The following is an 18,731-nucleotide window of genomic DNA, read 5'->3' as shown; positions in this document are numbered from 1 at the left end:
GCTACTGCCTTCAGGTCAATGCAGCTGCCCATTAACTGACGCAACCAAAGCTCACACTGTTTAGCTCAGAAAGGCTCTAAATCTGACTTACTCTGGTAATTTGCATGACATGGTCCATAAGGACTGGTGGGAGATGTGGTGGTCGGAGGCCGTCTTGGGCTTAGCGACCATGAAATGATAGAATTCTCGCTTCTTGGTGAAGTAAGGAGGGGGGGCAGCAAAACTGCAACCATGGACTTCCGGAGGGCGGACTTTGGCCTGTTCAGGACGCTGGTTGAGAGAGTCCCTTGGGAGACGGTCCTGAAGGGCAAAGGGGTCCAGGAAGGCTGGACGATCTTCAAGAAGGAAGTCTTAAAGGCGCAGGAGCAGGCTGTCCCTGTACGCCGTAAGAAGAATGGGCGGGGAAGACGACCGGCCTGGCTGAACGGGGAGCTCTTGCTGGGACTCAGGAAAAAAAGGAGAGTTTACCGCTTGTGGAAGAAGGGGCAGGCGACTCAAGAAGAGTACAGGGATCTCGTTAGGTCGTGCAGAGAGGGAATGAGAAAGGCAAAAGCCCAGCTAGAACGCAATCTGGCCGCTGTCGTTAAAGACAACAAAAAAAGTTTTTACAAATATATTAATGACAAGAAGAGAGCCAAGGAGAATCTCCATCCTTTATTGGATGCAAGGGGGAACATTGTCACTGAGGATGAGGAAAAGGCTGAGGTACTCAATGCCTTCTTTGCCTCAGTCTTTAACAGGCAGACCAGTTCTCCTCAGGGTACTCGGCCCCCCGAGCTGGAAGATGGGGACGGCGAGCAGGATGAACCCCCCGTAATCCAGGAGGAAGCAGTCAATGACCTGCTATGCCACCTGGACACTCACAAGTCTATGGGGCCGGATGGGATCCACCCGAGAGTGCTGAGGGAGCTGGCGGAGGTGCTCGCCAAGCCGCTCTCCATCATTTATCAGCAGTCCTGGTTAACGGGGGAGGTCTCGGACGACTGGAGGCTTGCCAATGTGACGCCCATCCACAAGAAGGGCCGGAAGGAGGATCCAGGGAACTACAGGCCTGTCAGCCTGACCTCGGTGCCGGGGAAGATTATGGAGCGGCTCATCTTGAGGGCGCTCACAAGGCATGAGCGGGACAACCAGGGGATCCGGCCTAGCCAGCACGGGTTCATGAGAGGCAGGTCCTGCTTGACCAACCTGATCTCCTTCTATGACCAGGTGACCCGCCTAGTGGATGAGGGAAAGGCTGTGGATGTGGTCTACCTGGACTTCAGCAAGGCCTTTGACACTGTCTCCCACAGCATTCTCCTAGAGAAGCTGGCGGCTCACGGCTTAGACAGGTGGACTCTGCGCTGGGTCAAAAACTGGCTGGACGGCCGGGCCAAGAGAGTTGTGGTGAATGGAGTTCAATCCAGTTGGCGGCCGGTCACGAGCGGTGTTCCCCAGGGCTCAGTACTGGGGCCGGTCTTGTTTAATATCTTTATTGATGATCTGGATGAGGGGATTGAGTGCACCCTCAGTAAGTTTGCAGACGACACCAAGTTGCGTGGGAGTGTTGATCTGCTCGAGGGTAGGAAGGCTCTGCAGAGGGACCTGGACAGGCTGGATGGATGGGCCCAGGCCAACTGTATGAGGGTCAACAAGGCCAAGTGCCGGGTCCTGCACTTCAGCCACAACAACCCCATGCAGCGCTACAGGCTTGGGGAAGAGTGGCTGGAAAGCTGCCTGGCGGAAAAGGACCTGGGGGTGTTGGTCGACAGCCGGCTGAACATGAGCCGGCAGTGTGCCCAGGCGGCCAAGAAGGCCAATGGCATCCTGGCCTGTATCAGAAATAGTGTGGCCAGTAGGAGTAGGGAAGTGATTGTGCCCCTGTACTCGGCCCTGGTGAGGCCGCACCTCGACTACTGTGTTCAGTTTTGGGCCCCTCACTACAAGAAGGACGTTGAGGTGCTGGAGCGTGTCCAGAGAAGGGCAACGAGGCTGGTGAGGGGTCTGGAGCACAAGTCTTATGAGGAGCGGCTGAGGGAACTGGGGTTGTTTAGCCTGGAGAAAAGGAGGCTGAGGGGAGACCTCATCGCTCTCTACAACTACCTGAAAGGAGGTTGTAGCGAGGTGGGTGTTGGTCTTTTCTCCGAAGTAACAAGCGATAGGACGAGAGGAAATGGCCTCAAGTTGCGGCAGGGGAGGTTTAGATTGGATGTAAGGAAAAATTTCTTTACTGAAAGAGTGGTGAAACATTGGAACAGGCTGCCCAGGGAAGTGGTGGAGTCCCCATCCCTGGAGGTATTTAAAAGACGTGTAGATGAGGCGCTTAGGGACATGGTTTAGTGGGCCTGGTGGTGTTGGGTTGACGGTTGGACTCGATGATCTTAGAGGTCTTTTCCAACCTCAATGATTCTATGATTCTATGATTCTATGATTCTATATGAGATCCCACAGTAATCTTGTTGGTCAAGTGGCTGAATATAACACTACCACTCTCCAGTCAACCTGGGGCTTTGGGGGTTTTGCTGTTGGAAACCTTCAAAGGTAGCACAACCATTCCAAGCTCCTGGTCTTTTGACAGTAGGGACAACTCAACAGGCTCTTTGCTGGCTGAGTCGTCAGGAAAAGTTCTCACAAGCCTCCAGAATTTTACTTTAGAACATCAGGACCAACTGCTTCACAGTGGGATGAGAAATGTGAGGCTGCTTGCATATTTATTATTTAATTCTAAAATAATTATATTATCTAACATTTAAAAAAAAATGGGGACATGGGTTTTAATGAAGAATCCCTGCTCCAAACTGAAGGAAGTGTTATGGTATTGCATTGCGCTGCTCTATCACTCCCATGACAAATGATGCGGATCCATTAGTGACCTACATGGACTCATTTAGATGCAAACACAGCAATACTCCTGAAAAACTGCCCTGCTTTGAGGAAGAACAAGTTCCAAATATTGCTGAATGGAATTCGGTCTGAGAGCAGTAATTACTGATTGTAATTTTGGAGTAAATGCAGTAATTAATTATTGTCGTTTTCCATCAGTGCATTATATTGTGTGCCAATCTTAGAATAACTACAGTAATTAGCAAATGGGATTTTACATGCTCTGGTATTGAAACTGTGGTTTATAGAAGAGACATGAGAATTTTACAGTAATAAAGTTATTAGTAATTTAAATGGGCAGACAGGTTAAAAGTGGGCAGACAGGTTAAAAATGATCAGCCAGAAAAGAAAAGGGTTTCCTTGTCCATTTTGCAAACACTTTCAGTGGTTTTGTTTCAGCCTTCCCCAGTAACATTCACTTCCATTCTCTCATGTACGAACACAACAGTGCAAAGTTTGGGTTACAAACACAGTGAGGGACCTTTAATTTAATCACAGTTGTCAGTGGAAATTAAAAGCAAAAGTAATCCAAAGGAAAAAAAAATACTGGCTGAGCTGATGTTTTTCCAGTACCTAAACAGACTTTCCCAAATGAAGCTGTGCTGATTTTGTTCTCACTTCATTCACTCATATTAAAGCTTGTGCTGAAGTACTGTTTTGAGGTAATTATACTAGTTCAAATTTCCATAATGCAAGCAAGTCCTAAATGACCTAAGTGATGACTAAAGGAGGGAAATGACAATAATCTGTGCAGGAGGAAGAGGAATTGGTTAGCATGATTGTAGGAGGCATAACTACAAGAAATGGGATTAGATCCTGATAAAGGATATTTAGTCCGAACCTCAAGATGAACAGCTTAATAGACAACAGCGAGATCAATGCAACTGCAGAATAGCCTCCCACTGGAGGTAATGCAAGCCTATCTGACAGGGATAAGCAACCCAAAATTCAGTAAAAAATACACTTGCATTAGGCTTTGCATTGAAGCAATCTGAAATGACAGGAGACAGCCAGAAATTTTCCATTCACATCTTTTTGTTTATGAGCATTTGGAATTTTGCTTATTTGTTTTATTTTTGACTGATAATGTCTGCTTACTTTAAAATGAGGTGTTTTGGTTTTTTTTTTCTTATCAGAGCACAGAAGAAGGAAAACGCAAAGTTTTCCAGTTTGGTAACCTATACGTTCCAATGAAAAAAAAAGACATTTCCTCTGGAAAAAATATCACCTATTCCAGCCAGTTGCAAAAACAAGCATCTCACACGTTCTACAGTAAACCACACATCAACACATGTTCAAGAAGCTGTGAAGGAGGACCAGAACATTTTTTTTTATTCGCGCTTTGGCCTATGTTATTTTCTCTGGCATTTTGGAGAAGCAGGTTGGCTGGACAATGCATTCTTTTAATGTTTTGCCACTACTCTTAGCTTACTGTTGACCATTTTTTTTTTTTACTATTCTGCTTCACTTTCACCTCACTCAGTTTGTCTCACTCACACTCACTTTGTCTCACTCAGTTTCATGTCAGTCAGTGCTCCCGGTTAGTCCCACCCAAATGTCTCTCTGTCCTTAGCTTTAAATAAAACTTTAACAGCAGAGTATCCATCTGAGGTGGTAAATAACACTTTGCTAATGATCAGTCACCGCAATGAAGCCACAGAAGGGGAATGGACAGGATTTTCACTGCTCTTCTGTGCAATGTCTTTTATTGATCTATCATCTGGATGCTTCTGTGCTGCTCTGTTAAGACCTTAATACTGGAAGAGCTGTGAATTATGGGGTTTCCTAGGCAATACTGTCCTATCATGGCTACTACTGACTTAGCATGGATGGGGCACCGGGGAACTAGCTTTGAGACCCAGTGCGGAGGGCTGGAATTGCACCGATCACTTCTGCTCCCATGGGGAGGATCAGAGGAGCTTGTCTTTCTGCCTGTCCTAGCAGTCCTGCATGGTACTGGCCATGCAGAGGGCTCACACGCACCCCCAGGCACTGCAGGTTGTACCTGCAACTTTGCCGAATCACAGGGTACTTAAGGGCTCCTAGGAATGGCCACCCAAGGGAGCTATGGCTTTCAGGGTGGGTTTTTTTCATTATTTTGTGCATTTACTATCTGAAAGACGCATGAAGTGCCTCCAAATCCTTGCTTCCTAGTCCTGAGGGGGGATTTGTAATAGAGTATATTGATTTTGGCAGAGTTTCCTCAAATGATCCTCCTCCCTTACATTTGCTCCCCCCCCGCCCTTTTTTTTTTTTACTACAACCACCTCTTTAATTATAAAGAAAAAAGAAAACAGAGGCAGCCATTTTGGAAACATTTTGCCATCTGAATTCTTCAGGTCTTTGCTTGCCGCAGCTTGTGGGCTTATCTGCCACATCACAGAGACCCTTTCAGTGTTTGACAGCAACTTTAGAGCACTTACAAGGAAAACAAAGGACTTCAAATCACTGTGGCCTAGACTGCTGTGTCCCAAAAGGGAGATTTATAAGTTAAAAAAAAAGTGCATCCAGAATTAAAATTGAGTGAAGATATTTCTTTCTTGGTTAGGAAAAAAACTACTCTGATGGATTACATCAAACTGGGTGCTGCTTGTGTTTTTTGTTGGCAGCTTCTTGTTTTTGGAAAGGAGTTCAATAAAACAAAGCTCTTCCTTAGAAAAATCCCAATTAAAAAGTTTCTTGAGTGTCCTCTTGAAGCACATGAGTAATTGCCCTGATGTCAATATGGTTATGCACATGCTTCAAATTGGAATTAAGGACCCTGAAGAGCTGCGACCAAAGTAAAACTAGATAAAAAACATACAGGAGTTATTGTGTTTCTGCCAGTTAAGGCGGCTGCCTGCTCTCAAGCTTTGCAATAGCTGTCTGTGCCGTACGCATGGGCTTAGCTGGCTTCTGTCCTAGTGTTTTCAGGAAACTTCTTGTTGCAGTAATGACACTCTCTACTGAGTGGGCAAGTCAGAGAATTCCAGTGGTATTTTGGAGGCTTACTGGAAGTTGCACATTAAACCAACCATGGGGGTACAGTAACACCGTGCTGAGCCAAGAACAACTGCCCTATCTCTAAGTAAGGCTTATTATTGAGGGCTTAGCCCTGTGCTGACTGCTATTGCACAGCACTGGCTGGAAGCTGACTTGTGGCCATCATGACTGAAAATCCTCTGCCTGCTTCCAGGGTGCTGGTATGAATATTTCTGGGCACTGGATGAGCTGAAGAAAGAGCTGGATCTAAGCCCTTCTGAGCTTCTGGGTACCCTTGCTGTCACCAAGTGTCCTCTCCAGTCCAACCTGGGATGGTAGTCCCTGTGCTAAATCAGATCCTTCCCTGGGATATGCTCCTTCAGTGTCCTCCTGGGGCCACATGCGCTTGGCCAATCTCTTTTGTTAGGTGCAAAAACCACACACACAAAACTTTTTTCCTGGAGAACTCTTTCCTGCTAAAAAACAGGTACGTTTTCAGCTCCTTCAATGGGGTCACCAAGGTAGGAGTCTACAAGAGAACAAGGACCTCTGAGCTGCATTTACTCCATTTTGATAGGGACTATCTGTACCTCTAATAAAGCCTCCTATAAGCAGAGGATGGAAGTGATCTGGTGGTAACAACTGAACTGATTTTGCTGGACAGCAGAGCATTAAAATCAAAGTAAAACCAGGAAGGACAAAGGGCTTCCTATTTAGAGGCGACAATTCAAGACCGTTCTCCTGCTTTGCAGAAGCAAAAGAAAGAAAAAAAAATGCTCTGAGAGATATGGAATTTTATTGCCATTTTACCAGCTGATTTCTTTTTATATTATTTATTGGGGGAAAAAAACCCAAACAACAAATCTTAGTCCTACTACTGAGTAATTTTTTTAAAGGAAACAAGCTGAGACCTCAACATCAGCCTGATCATGAAAAGGTAGAGGCAGAACACTTCATAATGATCCATGATAATGAAAACACCATAGACTCATACCGGTGAATCTTTAACAACACCGCTGTCTACAGCTCTGCACTTTCTTACATGACCATAAGAAACAAGCATATCCTCAGTCATCACAACTATGCTATGATACAAAGCTATTGCTTGGTGCCAAACTAGGGAGACACTTGTGTTCCTCGATCCCTTTGCAGGTGTTATTGAAAATCTCACTGACAAAGACAGTCCCTGCTTTAACAAAATTGCATGCATGCATCTCCTGCTCTCCCCCAGCAAAACCTGCAGTAAAAGGCCAGTATGATGAAGCAAAAAGCATTTGGATATGGAAACATATTTGGTTTGAAGCTTCCAAGAGGCCTTGTCATAAGCAAGGAAAAGAAAAGAGGTATTTGAAGAGGGAAAATGCATTGACAGTTATCTTCATATAGTGACATATAAAGGAGAGTCTGAGCTATGGAGGTTGTATCTTGCACATGCACCTAATATGTTTATTAAAAGGTTTCTTAGTCTGCTTCATGATGTCTTCAGTGCAGCACCTCTTTCAAAGACATTTTGATCCCATTCCTTAATTCTCAGTGGAAAGGATACTGCTCTGAAGACCGGTACAATACATTTTTCAAAGATATTAGAGATACCAATGAAAAATTAGAATACTTCATAGTTCTTTGGGAAGGTTGAAGATAGGGATTTCCTGCCTGTACCTTAGATGGGTCAAAAAAGGCCTGACCCAAAATCACTCAATCTTAGACATTACAGCTATAATGGCCTAGAAAGGTCACCTAACCCATGTCTCTGTCACTAATTTGGAAGTGCAAACTGCTTGTTGCAGCTTAGGGCCACCCTGAGTGCTGGGTTTATTGGGGAATCTCTGGTGTGGAACAGTTTTAACAGCAGGGAGACTTCTTGTCTCTGTAACAAACACATATGGTTTTATATTTCTGTTTCTCAAAGAATTATCTAATGGAAAAGCCAGCCAGTGGTGGGAAATATTTCCATTTTTGGAAACATCTCCATTTTTGTTATTGGTGATAGGCTGGGATTCCAAGGAAACAAGCTGCTGCTTCTGATATTTTTGACGCTGTTACATGTATTAGAAGTTCCCTTGGAGTGTCAGGCTGGCTCCTTTCCAACAACACAAAGTACATGAGTCTAACAATGAGACCCTCGTTCAGATTTGTCTAGGTCCTCAGTCAATCAAATCTTCCTTTGCTTTGGTTGGGTTTTATCTATACACAGTAGTTAACAGTAACTGAGCAAGAAGTGGGCATGGATCCTGCTATTAATTTCTTGGGCTTGGGAAGAAAGAAATTAGGGGCTATTTAGTTGTCAGGGAGACATATTTACATAAAGTATTATGCTGGGATGAAACTGGATACAGACTGTACTGCATGAAGAATGAAGAATGCTTTGAAACATTTGCAACACAGAGCTATTGAGACAGACACTGTCCCAGTCCAGTCACCTGGGATTAAACCGCAGCCCAGTTCCATCTCTTAATTGCAGATTTTCTTCAGCCACCAGAAATGCTCTCTTAGGCTGAGCAAGGGGAATCAGGACAGCTGCTGGCTCTCCTCTAGTGACCAGGAAGACTTTCTAGAGATGCAGGATGCCCATGAGGTGGGGAACTTGGCTCATCCCTTGTTAAGCATCCTTCCACCTCTTTTTCTAAAGAGACACACACACAAACAGTTCCTGGTTTATGTGTGGGTGTGTATCTGTGCAGTGTGGCTCTCACCAGAGGCCTAAGTGAAAAAGGCAGAAGCTAGAGAGTTGCAGAGCTGAATCTTTTTGAGGGTCTACAACACAAAAAGAGGCTACAACCACAGCTGACACCCCCTTCTGCATGCAGTTACCTGTGCTAGTGCTTTGTATCCAGTGGTTCCCACAACTCTTCAGTAGGGACGATTAGCATCCTTTGGCCTCTTCAGCTGCACCTTCAGCCTCTTCATGCCAATCTGGAAGCCATTCATAGCCTGGATAGCAGCTTGGGCACTGGCAGGATTGTCAAAACTCACAAAACCTGTCAAAACATGAGGCAAGGCAGGGGGCTTAATGAGCTGAAGGGGGCCAAGGCACGTACATGCAACGACCACTGAGAATGAACATGGGGAAGGGGGTGAGGGTGGTGGGAGGGAGTGAGCAGGTAGGAGGGTGGGTGGGTAGGCAGGAGAGTGAGGAGAGGATGGTTGCCAATGGGGGATGAAGGGAAGGAGGGGTTGTTATAGATCAGTGTCCCAGGATGCAGTGCCTGGTCTGAGTGCCAGTTTGGACACAAGACTATGTGAAGCACGGGGATCCAAATGCTGGTGCCACAGTACCAGCACACACAAGATTTGGGTCACCTTTGAGCTGGGTGCCAGCAGATGTGATGCATGATCTCAAGGCACTCTGTCTTGCTCTTTTTCCCTCCATCATGACTGGGGTAAATCTCTAGACCCTCCTTCACTCACCAACATAACCTTTCCTTTGCCTTCCAATATTCATGATGAAGGGGACCTGATGTACCTACTGCTACTTCCTTATTATGGCAATATAAGTAAAACTTGAATTTAATAAGTTCTCCATTATGGTATTCATTGGTATGAATAGTTTGATTGCTGGCCACTTAAGCAATATGAGGAGCTTTATTAACTGGCAATTACTGCAGACTTTATGTTGACTCTGCAGTTGAGAAAGATGAACACTAGTGCTTTCCTAACATGGTTTCCATAAGTAGTTTCATACCTTACCGGCAAATCATCCAACCAGCCGTGGAGTGTATCCAGCAGTAGAAACACCTATAGTGACTGAATATTGTATCTACAGGCCACATAAAATGACATTCTTTGTCTCAATGGAAGACTTGCTCTCTGGGGATTGGAAGAACCAAGATAGGTCAGGATACAATGCATCTAACGCATTCAGCTTTGGGAAGGGTTTTTGGTGTAGGTTTATTTTTTTTTTCTTCTTTTTTTTATATTAGCTCCAGGAAAAGGACTCATTTGCCAAGACTGTATATGACTTTAGCTGGAGTGACCATGGGTCTGAGATATTAGTGAGGCAGGGGGCCATCACATTGTATAAGAATTGCCTCTGCTACCTCTGCCAGAAATGTCCCTGTGTGCCAACAACATTTCTGAGCACAAACCCTGGGTAAGACTAGCCTGGACCAGCCTGCGCTCCAGACAAAGCCATCTGTTTTCCCACCCCTGCAAAGCTCTGGCAGCACAAATCAACCCTAGGAACCCAGTGTCTCTCAATAGACAGACTGAAATGAAGAGGCAGTTTGAAAGCCCCTCAAAAAGCTAATGCTGAGCATTTGCTGCCAGGTGTACACCTGCTCCTGACAGCAGCACCAGGCATGGCTTACAGCCTTGGGCTGTAGTGTGAATGCATTCAGCAGCACCTCCTCCCTGGTCTAGTTCCTCCTTGAAAGCAAGTCTCACAGGTGACAAAGGTTGGCTTGCATTTGAAAAAGACATGCATACACATGCACGTATATGCAAGCACACCTTCTCACTCTTGCATTAAAGCTGTACTCCCTGCCTTTGACTAATAACATAAGTTTATGAGAGGTCATAAAACGTATGGTCTTAGCCTCAAAGTGAGACAACAGGTTTACTGAGTATGGCAGATGTGGTTTTAAGAGGGAGGCCCATAGAATAAACAGGCATCCCTCTTCGTCCTCCCCCTCTTGAAGCCAAGGCTCTAAGTAACTGGTTGTCCATGCAGTTTTCCTGCCAACCACCTAGATGAGGAGGTACTGACACTGCAGTTCTGAAGATGTGAGCAAAAGTGTTGCTCAAGCCTGACAGCAGTCATCAATCTCTAGACAAAAAATTGGAGAGTTATGGTGAGTAATGAGCTGGGGTATTATTCAATGGCAATGGATCTGCTTTTGCAATCACTTATTAGCCAGTAAGCACCTGGTAATGTTCCCAGTTTACATTTGACTAGTTGAATAATCTATCAGTCAACAAGGTCCTATGATTTGATCTCAGCAAAGGAACATATGAAACACCTCCTGATTTCACCTGAGTTGATTCAGTCTTTAAATACTGCTGGAAGGTCCCTTGGAAATGCTTTACTTATGTTTCAACTTGAAATTTGCTGTCTAGCTACCTCACATCTTTGAATACAGGATGTAGTGAAAGCCAGTTCTTTTTAAAATCACCTCTGGATTGCTAATACTTCTGTCCAAGACCCATCAGCTGCATCTATAACAGTAAGCTAAAACTGTGCCAGGGAAGTTCAGAGAAACTGGAACCCAATCACCTGTACTACTGAATTTTTAGAAAGGTCCTTGACATAGTTTTGGCTTGTGCTTAATTCCAAACAATTCCTGGACAAAGTCTGAGTATTAGCATAGAACAGAGGCTGTTTTCAGTAGTTAGCTTGGATATGGCCGTGATATTCTAGAAAGTAAGAGAATTTAATAGTTTGGGTGTGGGCCATTCTGTGCCAGCTGGCCCCAGTGCTAGAGCAAAGTGCCAGGTATGTTTACTTTACTAGTATATAAGCAGCTACTAAATATCAAAGCTGAGTTGGCTGCAGCTGGATAATTGCTTATATCATGTCTTTAGAGAACCTAGCTTGCCTGTGAACTTTGATTTTTACTCTTGTAATTGATCCTGTTGCAATGTACCTCTCACTGACTCAACGTGCACATCTAGAGTGTGTCTACATGTGCATCCATTTGTGAGCAAATCGCCTTAGGATCCTAAAATAACCAGTGGAGGTCTAGCCAATATAATCAGTGGAGTGTAGGACATGATTTCTTTCTTTTTTCAGGACAATCCTAGCTGTGCTCAAATGAAACAAATCCCACTGGCTGTGTAGCAGGGACCAGTGCTAACTGCGATGAAGACAAGCACCTAGCTTAAATCAAGGTACCTCTATTGTGGGATTTACCTGGTTCCACAGCTGGGACTGACATCTCAAGGTAAGATGTTGTTAACTGGCTAATGCCTGGGTGAGCCACTCCCCAAAGTGATGTTAATTGCTGAATCAAACTCCTAAGGCATGCCAATCCCACCAGAAATGCTGTCAAATATGATGGAAGTCTACTATTTGTCTACTTTTGCCAAGACTAGACCTTTAGTTGGGTGATAAGCCCTGGTGCTGGGATGCTGATACAGTTGTACCTCTGCAAGAACCTTGCCTTTAGATAAGCTCACAAAGCTACACTAGTTTTTATCATCACTTTGCTTTTGAGATGGAATTCTAAGGCCATTTCCTCATTCTGTGCAAAGCTGTAAATAATACAGCATTTTAACAAATGGGACTAGTAAGAAAGATCAGAAGTGCATTTGCTCACTATATTTCATTTAGACCAGATAATGAAGCCGGGAGTTGTACTCTGATGCTATTGGTATTAGTTGCCTACAGATTTGGACCAGATTTGGATTGTATATTTTTTCTCCTTATTTGTCCTGCTATCCCACTGCTGTAATATAAAAATCTCCACTGGCTAGCTGCTAAGGGTGGAGGGGCTGGGGTGAGAGGGCTGGGGAGAGAGAAGGAGCAGGGCAAATACCAGTAATTGTGCATTTTCCTTGTGAACACGTCCTAGGGACAGAGCAGCTAATTCCTCTAGCTTCATTTGACCATTTTGGTTTCAGGGGTCTTGATATGCTCAGAAGTTGTTGGTGCATTTGGCTCTCCCCCTTCCTGTTATTTACATGGAGTTGTGTTTCATACTGCTGAAGGTATTTGTATGGACTCCAAAAAGAAGAAAAGCTATGGCTTATCTTGAGGGTTGAGAGGTCACAGTGACAAGGGATAGGCAGACAGACAGACAGACAAGCTGTGCTAACAATATCATATTCCTTTCTCTTTTCAGATCAAGTATCTACTGGTAGATTATATGACTTTGTTGTTTTTGTTGTTACGTGCACTATTGGCAGTTAACCATCTTTGTTTCTCCACATCAATGTCAACAGCGTTAATGGTGCTATGTCAGATTTAAACATGTATGACTAGGAACAGGATGTACGTACTGGGAAAATAGCTTAAATACTTGCTTTCTGAATGGCTTTAATGCTTGAGCCCATGCCTATAGGTCTTAAAGCATGATGATAATACTACAGCTGCTCAAGAAGCTATCTGTGTTTTGAACACCACTCCTGCATTGTCATCTACATTCTTGAAGGACAAAAGAGAAAGGGAGAGGTTAAAAAGCTTGAAGCTGTTTCTGTGCATCAGTTAATTAATAATCAGAGAAATATATATTCTGGTCTGAAGATGGTTGGTAGGAGGACAGGATTTTGTGATAAATCTATTTTATGGGGGGGATGTTGGGTTTTTTCTTTTTTTTTCTTTTCTTTTTTTTTTTTTTTTTCCCCAGGCTGTTCTAATAAATGATTTATCAAAGCAGCAAAGAATGAATAAAACTGCTAGGACTGCAGCTCAGGGCATCTAATCTTCCTGATTCTGCACAGCATCTTCCAGGAAGGCACTGATGTTGGAGTCCATGACTTCTCCTGGCCTGCTCTTTTCCTGCATGTGTAAATGATTAGCGGGTAGAAACTGGAGTAGCATCTTAGAGGGTACTTTGGTTTCTCCCCATTTCTTCCACAGGACGTCTTGGTAGTGGGGCATGTTGAGGGAGCTTCATGCCCTTCTCATGATGCCAGCATGATCACCAATGGCTTTATGTAACTGATATTACTCAAGGGTTGTTTTTCTGTTTTAATCAGCTGAGATGATAAAGAGAGGAATTAGCAATCTATCTCAGAGTGCATTTGAAGACTGTTTTGCAACTGTAAACTTTTCATTCACAGTGAGTAGTGTCTCTGCATGGCCATGAATTGGTTTGTGCACTAAGTGCAGTCCTGAATGAGCACATCATTAGGTTCCCATGGATCCCTAATTGGTCTTTCTGAGTTTTCTGTTTCTCTTTGCATGCTGCAAGGAGAATTAGCGGTTAATGTGCAAAACAGCCTTTTAATGATCTGCTACCAGGTTGGAATAACATGTTGCCTCTCTTCAGCAGAAGCTTTCCTCTGGATGGAGCCCAATGCTTGGTAACTACACTGAGCATCCCCTAAATCAGAAGTCAAGACCACGGTGAATGACAGGTCCATATGCAAGCTTTTGATCCAGACTCCTGAAATGGGGGCAGATGGTCCTACAGCAGGTCCACTCATGTGACTAGGCTGGTCTCAGACAATGGAAAGGAAAAGAGGAAACTCAAAGAAACAAATATTTAACTTGTCTTAAAACTAAGAAGAGTTATTTGATCTATGTTGCAGATGCTTGCTGCACAAAACTACCATCTCAGAGATGCAACAGAAACAAATAGACATTGGTGCTTATTAGCTTCTTTAGGCCAGAGATACATTTTTCTGGTTCTGGCTGTCAGTGTATTTGTCTGACTGCCACGAGGGATCTATCTAGGCACTACTTGTTCCTCCAGTTATGAAAGTCACTAGTTAAGGAGAGGATCTCATCCTTCTGAACTTTTCCCTGTTGTCATTCCACCCATGTTCATCTCACTAGAGGGAAATGAGAATAACAGAAGAGCAAGGATCTGCCTCTCAGCCTGTGGAAGGCAAATTCCCATGCAGTGAAAAAGAAGAAACGCCATGCACGTGGGCTGGGTACTAGCACAGGAGAAGTCCATGACTCTTGCTTCCCTTGCGTCCAAAGTGCTGCTACCCAAGACATAACTGGGGGCCTCGGCCAGACTACTAAGATGGAGAAAGCTGCAGAAAAGCACTGGCAACTGGTTAGACCAGAGGCCCAGCCCCTTTCCTTCCCCCAAGCATTTGAGTTAGTAATTAAGGAATTATTTATTAATATAATTGGTAATTAATATAACTGTCCCCTTAATGCATGGCTTCCTTGCTTTTGTTACTAACCAGTGAAGGGTGAGATCTTGGGATGTCAGGGAGGCATTTTCTGCTGGGAAGGCAACGATAAGGCATTCAAATCACAGGAGTCTTCTCCTCTGGGGGAAGGGTGCTGGGTGCTTCTCCCACAATCGGGACCTGACCACCTACCCCTCAGTACTTTCCTGATACTTCAGTCCATTTAATTTCTAAGATTGCACACTTTCTCTTTCTCCATGTTTATTAATCTTATCAGAGAATGGAGGTTTTCCTTTAATTGCCTTGCAAGGTCTTTACCTTGCTATGTTCTTTACACAATGTACTAGCTGCTGTCTTGCAATTTTTTAGTGCTGTAAAGAATTTCAGGATACAATCTGTATGTAAGTAGCTCTATAATGTATGTGTGCATTGGAAGGTATTGTATTGTAAGGTGATTTATGGGTACTGGAATACTCAATAAAGGAGTACGTCTGCAGATCAAGGGCATAGCACTTCAGCTGTTTTCCAGTGTCTAATAGGGTTGGATGACTTTTTGGCATATTTTAACCTTCCATTGATGTTTAATCATGTCCAAGTAAGATCCGTCTACCCAGTTATCCATCCCATCCATCCCATCCATCCATCCATCCATCCACCCATTTTTTTAACGTATGAACAGTCAGTAGCTGATGAATATGTTAAACAACTGCCATTAAATATTTCATATCTGTGGGATAAGATAACTGGAACCTCAGAATATTCGGAGAATTGGCTCAGAAATTTGCTGAACCATTAATGGTAATTTTAGAAATTTATGGAATATTAGAAAACCTTCAAAGTGTCCCAGAAAAAAAAAAATCTATTATTAATTTTTAAGGATGTAAACTAGATGACGTGGTAAACTTAGTTAATCTTTCATAAGGCTAAGCAAAATTATGAAAATTTTGATATGAGATGATATGGCAAAGAATTAAAAGGTGTGCCATTAATACCAATCATCACAGTTTCATGGAAAATAACATCTATCAAATGAACTTGATCGCATGAAATTGCAAGTTTGCTTAATAAAGTAAGTTTTCATAGAGTATACTTAAACTTTTACAGAGTATTTGAGAGAGCCCTTCTTTATAAAAAATGAAAGCAGCCCATATCAAACTTGTTAAAAATTGGATAATAGGTAGACCACCAAAAAAATTGTAAATTCTGACTTACAATATTGAGGAGTTTCTAGTAGGCTCCTTCAGGAGCGTGCTGAAAGCTCTGTGCTATTCAGTTTCTCTAACAATACCTGGAAGATATCTGAAGTAATTACTGGTAAAATTTGCCAATCATGCAAAAATGGTGAAGTGGTAAATAATGACAGAAGTAAGTCATGTTGACTTGGGTCACTGTGTAGGCTGGACTCAGTTAAAGAGTGTTCATTTTAATCCAACCAAATGCAAAATTAAGTATCCACAGGAAAAAGCAAGTGGGTCACTTATAAAAAGGGGAAATCTTCACTAGAAAACAGTGCTTCTAAGAAGAACATGGATGTCATGATAAGAGCTAAATACACGAGCTCTCAGGATTATGTTGAAATACTCAAAGTCCCAAGACACAGTACAGTCTTGGGATGAAGCCAGTGTCTGGGGAAATCCTCTAGAAGTAGCAAGGTGATGTTACCTCTGGAAACAGGAGGTTTCAGGAGGAAACAGCTCAGGAAAGATCCTTACTGGAATTCTGCATTTAGTTCTGGTGATTTCTCTACAAAAAATAAGTTTTAAGAATTATTCAGAACTACAAGAATAATTCTAGGTCTGAAAAAGTAATGAGAGTTGCCACAATTTATTGAAGAGAAGGTTAAACAGTCTTCTGACTATAGTCTATAAATAATTTCTAATAGAATGTGGGTTTTTTAATATAGAAAAAAAAAAGCTTGATGATTTCTTCTGGATGGAAGCAGACGTTTCACAAATTTAAAATGGAAATAAGACACTGAGTCTGCATTTTTTAAATAGTGAAGGTAATTAACTATTTTGGAACATCTTGTTTAGCAATAGGGGTGGAGCACCTATCACATGAAATCTTGATTAAGAGATTTTCTAAAAGGGATGCTATGACTCAAGCAGAAGGTTTGAACCTGTCACATGAGCTGAAATATCTGGCATACGTTATTTCAGAGTTCAGTCTAAAGGATCAGAAGGTCCCTTCTGATACTGCATATCTGTCTGTCTGTCTTTCTGTCTATCGTTCATTTCACAGTTCAGATATTTAGAAAATAATTTCTTGCCTACTAATCTGGCGTGGACTGCGGTAACAGTCATGACAGAGGTGACAACTGATGTTAATGCTTTATAATAAATGGCCCCAAAGTGTGGGCTGCGGACCACTGAGACAGCTGACTGGTACTCGTTCTTCATCTTGCTTCCAGCTGAGAGAAACTGAACAGATGGGAAGGGGAGATTAAATGAAGAGTGAAAGTAGATGGCATGATTAACTTTCTCTAAAGGTCAGAACACCCAGTGCAGAAGGTAGCTTGAAATACACAAGCATCTTCCTTATGTCACCTTCCTGTCTTCCCGTGCATGAAACTACTTCTATACATTGAGGCAGCGTGAGCTGAAATGTGCAGAGAAGTGGTCCCTGTTGTTGTCCATTGTCTGTTGGATGCTCTCCAGATACTGCCTCAAAGAAGCAGTATCTTCTCTGAAGAAGGTTGAGGGCTGTAGATGCTGACCCTGAATATGGTGGTTCAAACCAAGAAGGACTTTTCTTCCTATAAGTCTTCTCTTACATAATCTGGGGTTTTTTCATACAGAAATTACTGTCATGACTCACATTGAAAACACAAAATTAGACTAGAATTTGGACAGTTTAAATTACTGCGTGGTCAGATCTAGGGTTTTGACTCATACATACATCTGGAACCAGGGCACCTGATCAGGACCAACTTTTTCTAAAAAGAGGGGAAAAAAAAATACATATCCAAACCCACAACAGATTTCTCATCTTAAGAATGGAGCTAACACTAAAAACTTCTCTTTTTCCTGTAAACAGAGCTTGTCTAAAGGATGAGCAACTATTTCTCTGATGCTGCGGACTGTGGTTCTACCTGTTCTGCCAAGTAGGAGTTGAAGTCATCCAATGAATGGATGGAAGAAGTGAAAGATTCAGGCTTCAGCCATTCTTTGGACACCCCATGAATCATATATTGGACCAGCATACACACATGTCTGCTGTGAACAAGAAGCATTGTGATTCTTCTAAAAGAAGCATAATGTTCCAACCCAGGTGATGATGATGATCTCCTCACAAGGAACAAACTAGCCAGTGAGGAATCACCCATAGATAAGTGAATGGTATTTGGTCTTTTTTTGAATGATGATTAGAACTGAATCAATTTCTTAACTGCTCTCAGAAATGGAAGGAACTCTTCTTGATTTGCTTTCTGAGCCTTCCTTGTAAATGTTTGATGTCATGATGTGTCAATATAAGGTTTATGGGGAAAGTACATGGTTGGAAAAAGCAGATGAACTTTTAAGGAGACAAGTTCTTCTGCCAGAGTAAAACCAGAAGCAAAGAATGAGCTTAGTGTAGATTTTATGCAAATTATGAGTGGGATCTAAGTAGGTGCTTAGTTAAGGATGCACTGAGAGTGTTGCTGAATCAAGATGAAGGCTATTTTTACATTTGTTTTCTTGGAGTTGTACAATATAAACATGATGAAAATAACTACTGAAGCTCCCACCAGCCATGTCACAATCAATTTCTTATCTTAATCTTAATTGCTTTGCTCCCAGGTTCTCTCTTGGATCCCACTCAATTTGTGGGTTCTTGGTAAAGAAGCCATGTATGAACACTGCAGCTGCTGAAGTCACCAGTCATCCTTCTTGGTCTATAAGAGACAAGCATCATAAAAGGTGACCTTCTTTTTGATAATATTTCATAGTGGAGAAGTAAATTCCTTCCTGGCCTAATCAAGGGGAAAAAAACCCAAATCCACAGGAAAACCAATCAGGAAGGTGCACTGTGAATTGTACTAGTGACTAGTGACTATTTTTTATCAGTTCTCTCATGTCCGAGGCAGTCTCTGGAATAGATCCATTCTTGGTGTAGCAATGTACAGAATCTCCCCACCTTGCCCCTGCTGATCACTACTTAGATGGACAACTAACCATCTC

At 42.9% G+C, this 18,731-nt stretch overlaps 1 protein-coding gene across 14 annotated transcripts in view; it reads right to left on the bottom strand.

Moving 5' to 3' along the window:
* Positions 1-18,731, bottom strand: part of LOC143172364 (CUGBP Elav-like family member 4) — a 719,169-nt gene that overhangs the window by 19,399 nt on the left and 681,039 nt on the right. For all 14 annotated transcript variants that reach the window (XR_012997334.1, XR_012997335.1, XM_076361730.1 and 11 more), the window contains one exon: positions 8,635-8,801. Coding sequence is in view for 12 of the 14 variants with exons in the window: in XM_076361730.1 (XP_076217845.1) it covers positions 8,674-8,801 (128 nt within the window). In the remaining 2 variants the exon portion in view is untranslated. The remainder of the gene's footprint in view (positions 1-8,634; positions 8,802-18,731) is intronic.

Source organism: Aptenodytes patagonicus, chromosome Z (genome assembly GCF_965638725.1).
Source record: "Aptenodytes patagonicus chromosome Z, bAptPat1.pri.cur, whole genome shotgun sequence".
Lineage (NCBI taxonomy): Eukaryota > Metazoa > Chordata > Aves > Sphenisciformes > Spheniscidae > Aptenodytes > Aptenodytes patagonicus.
The sequence above is the reverse complement of the archived record's forward strand: the minus strand, read 5'-3'. Positions and strand labels throughout refer to the sequence as shown.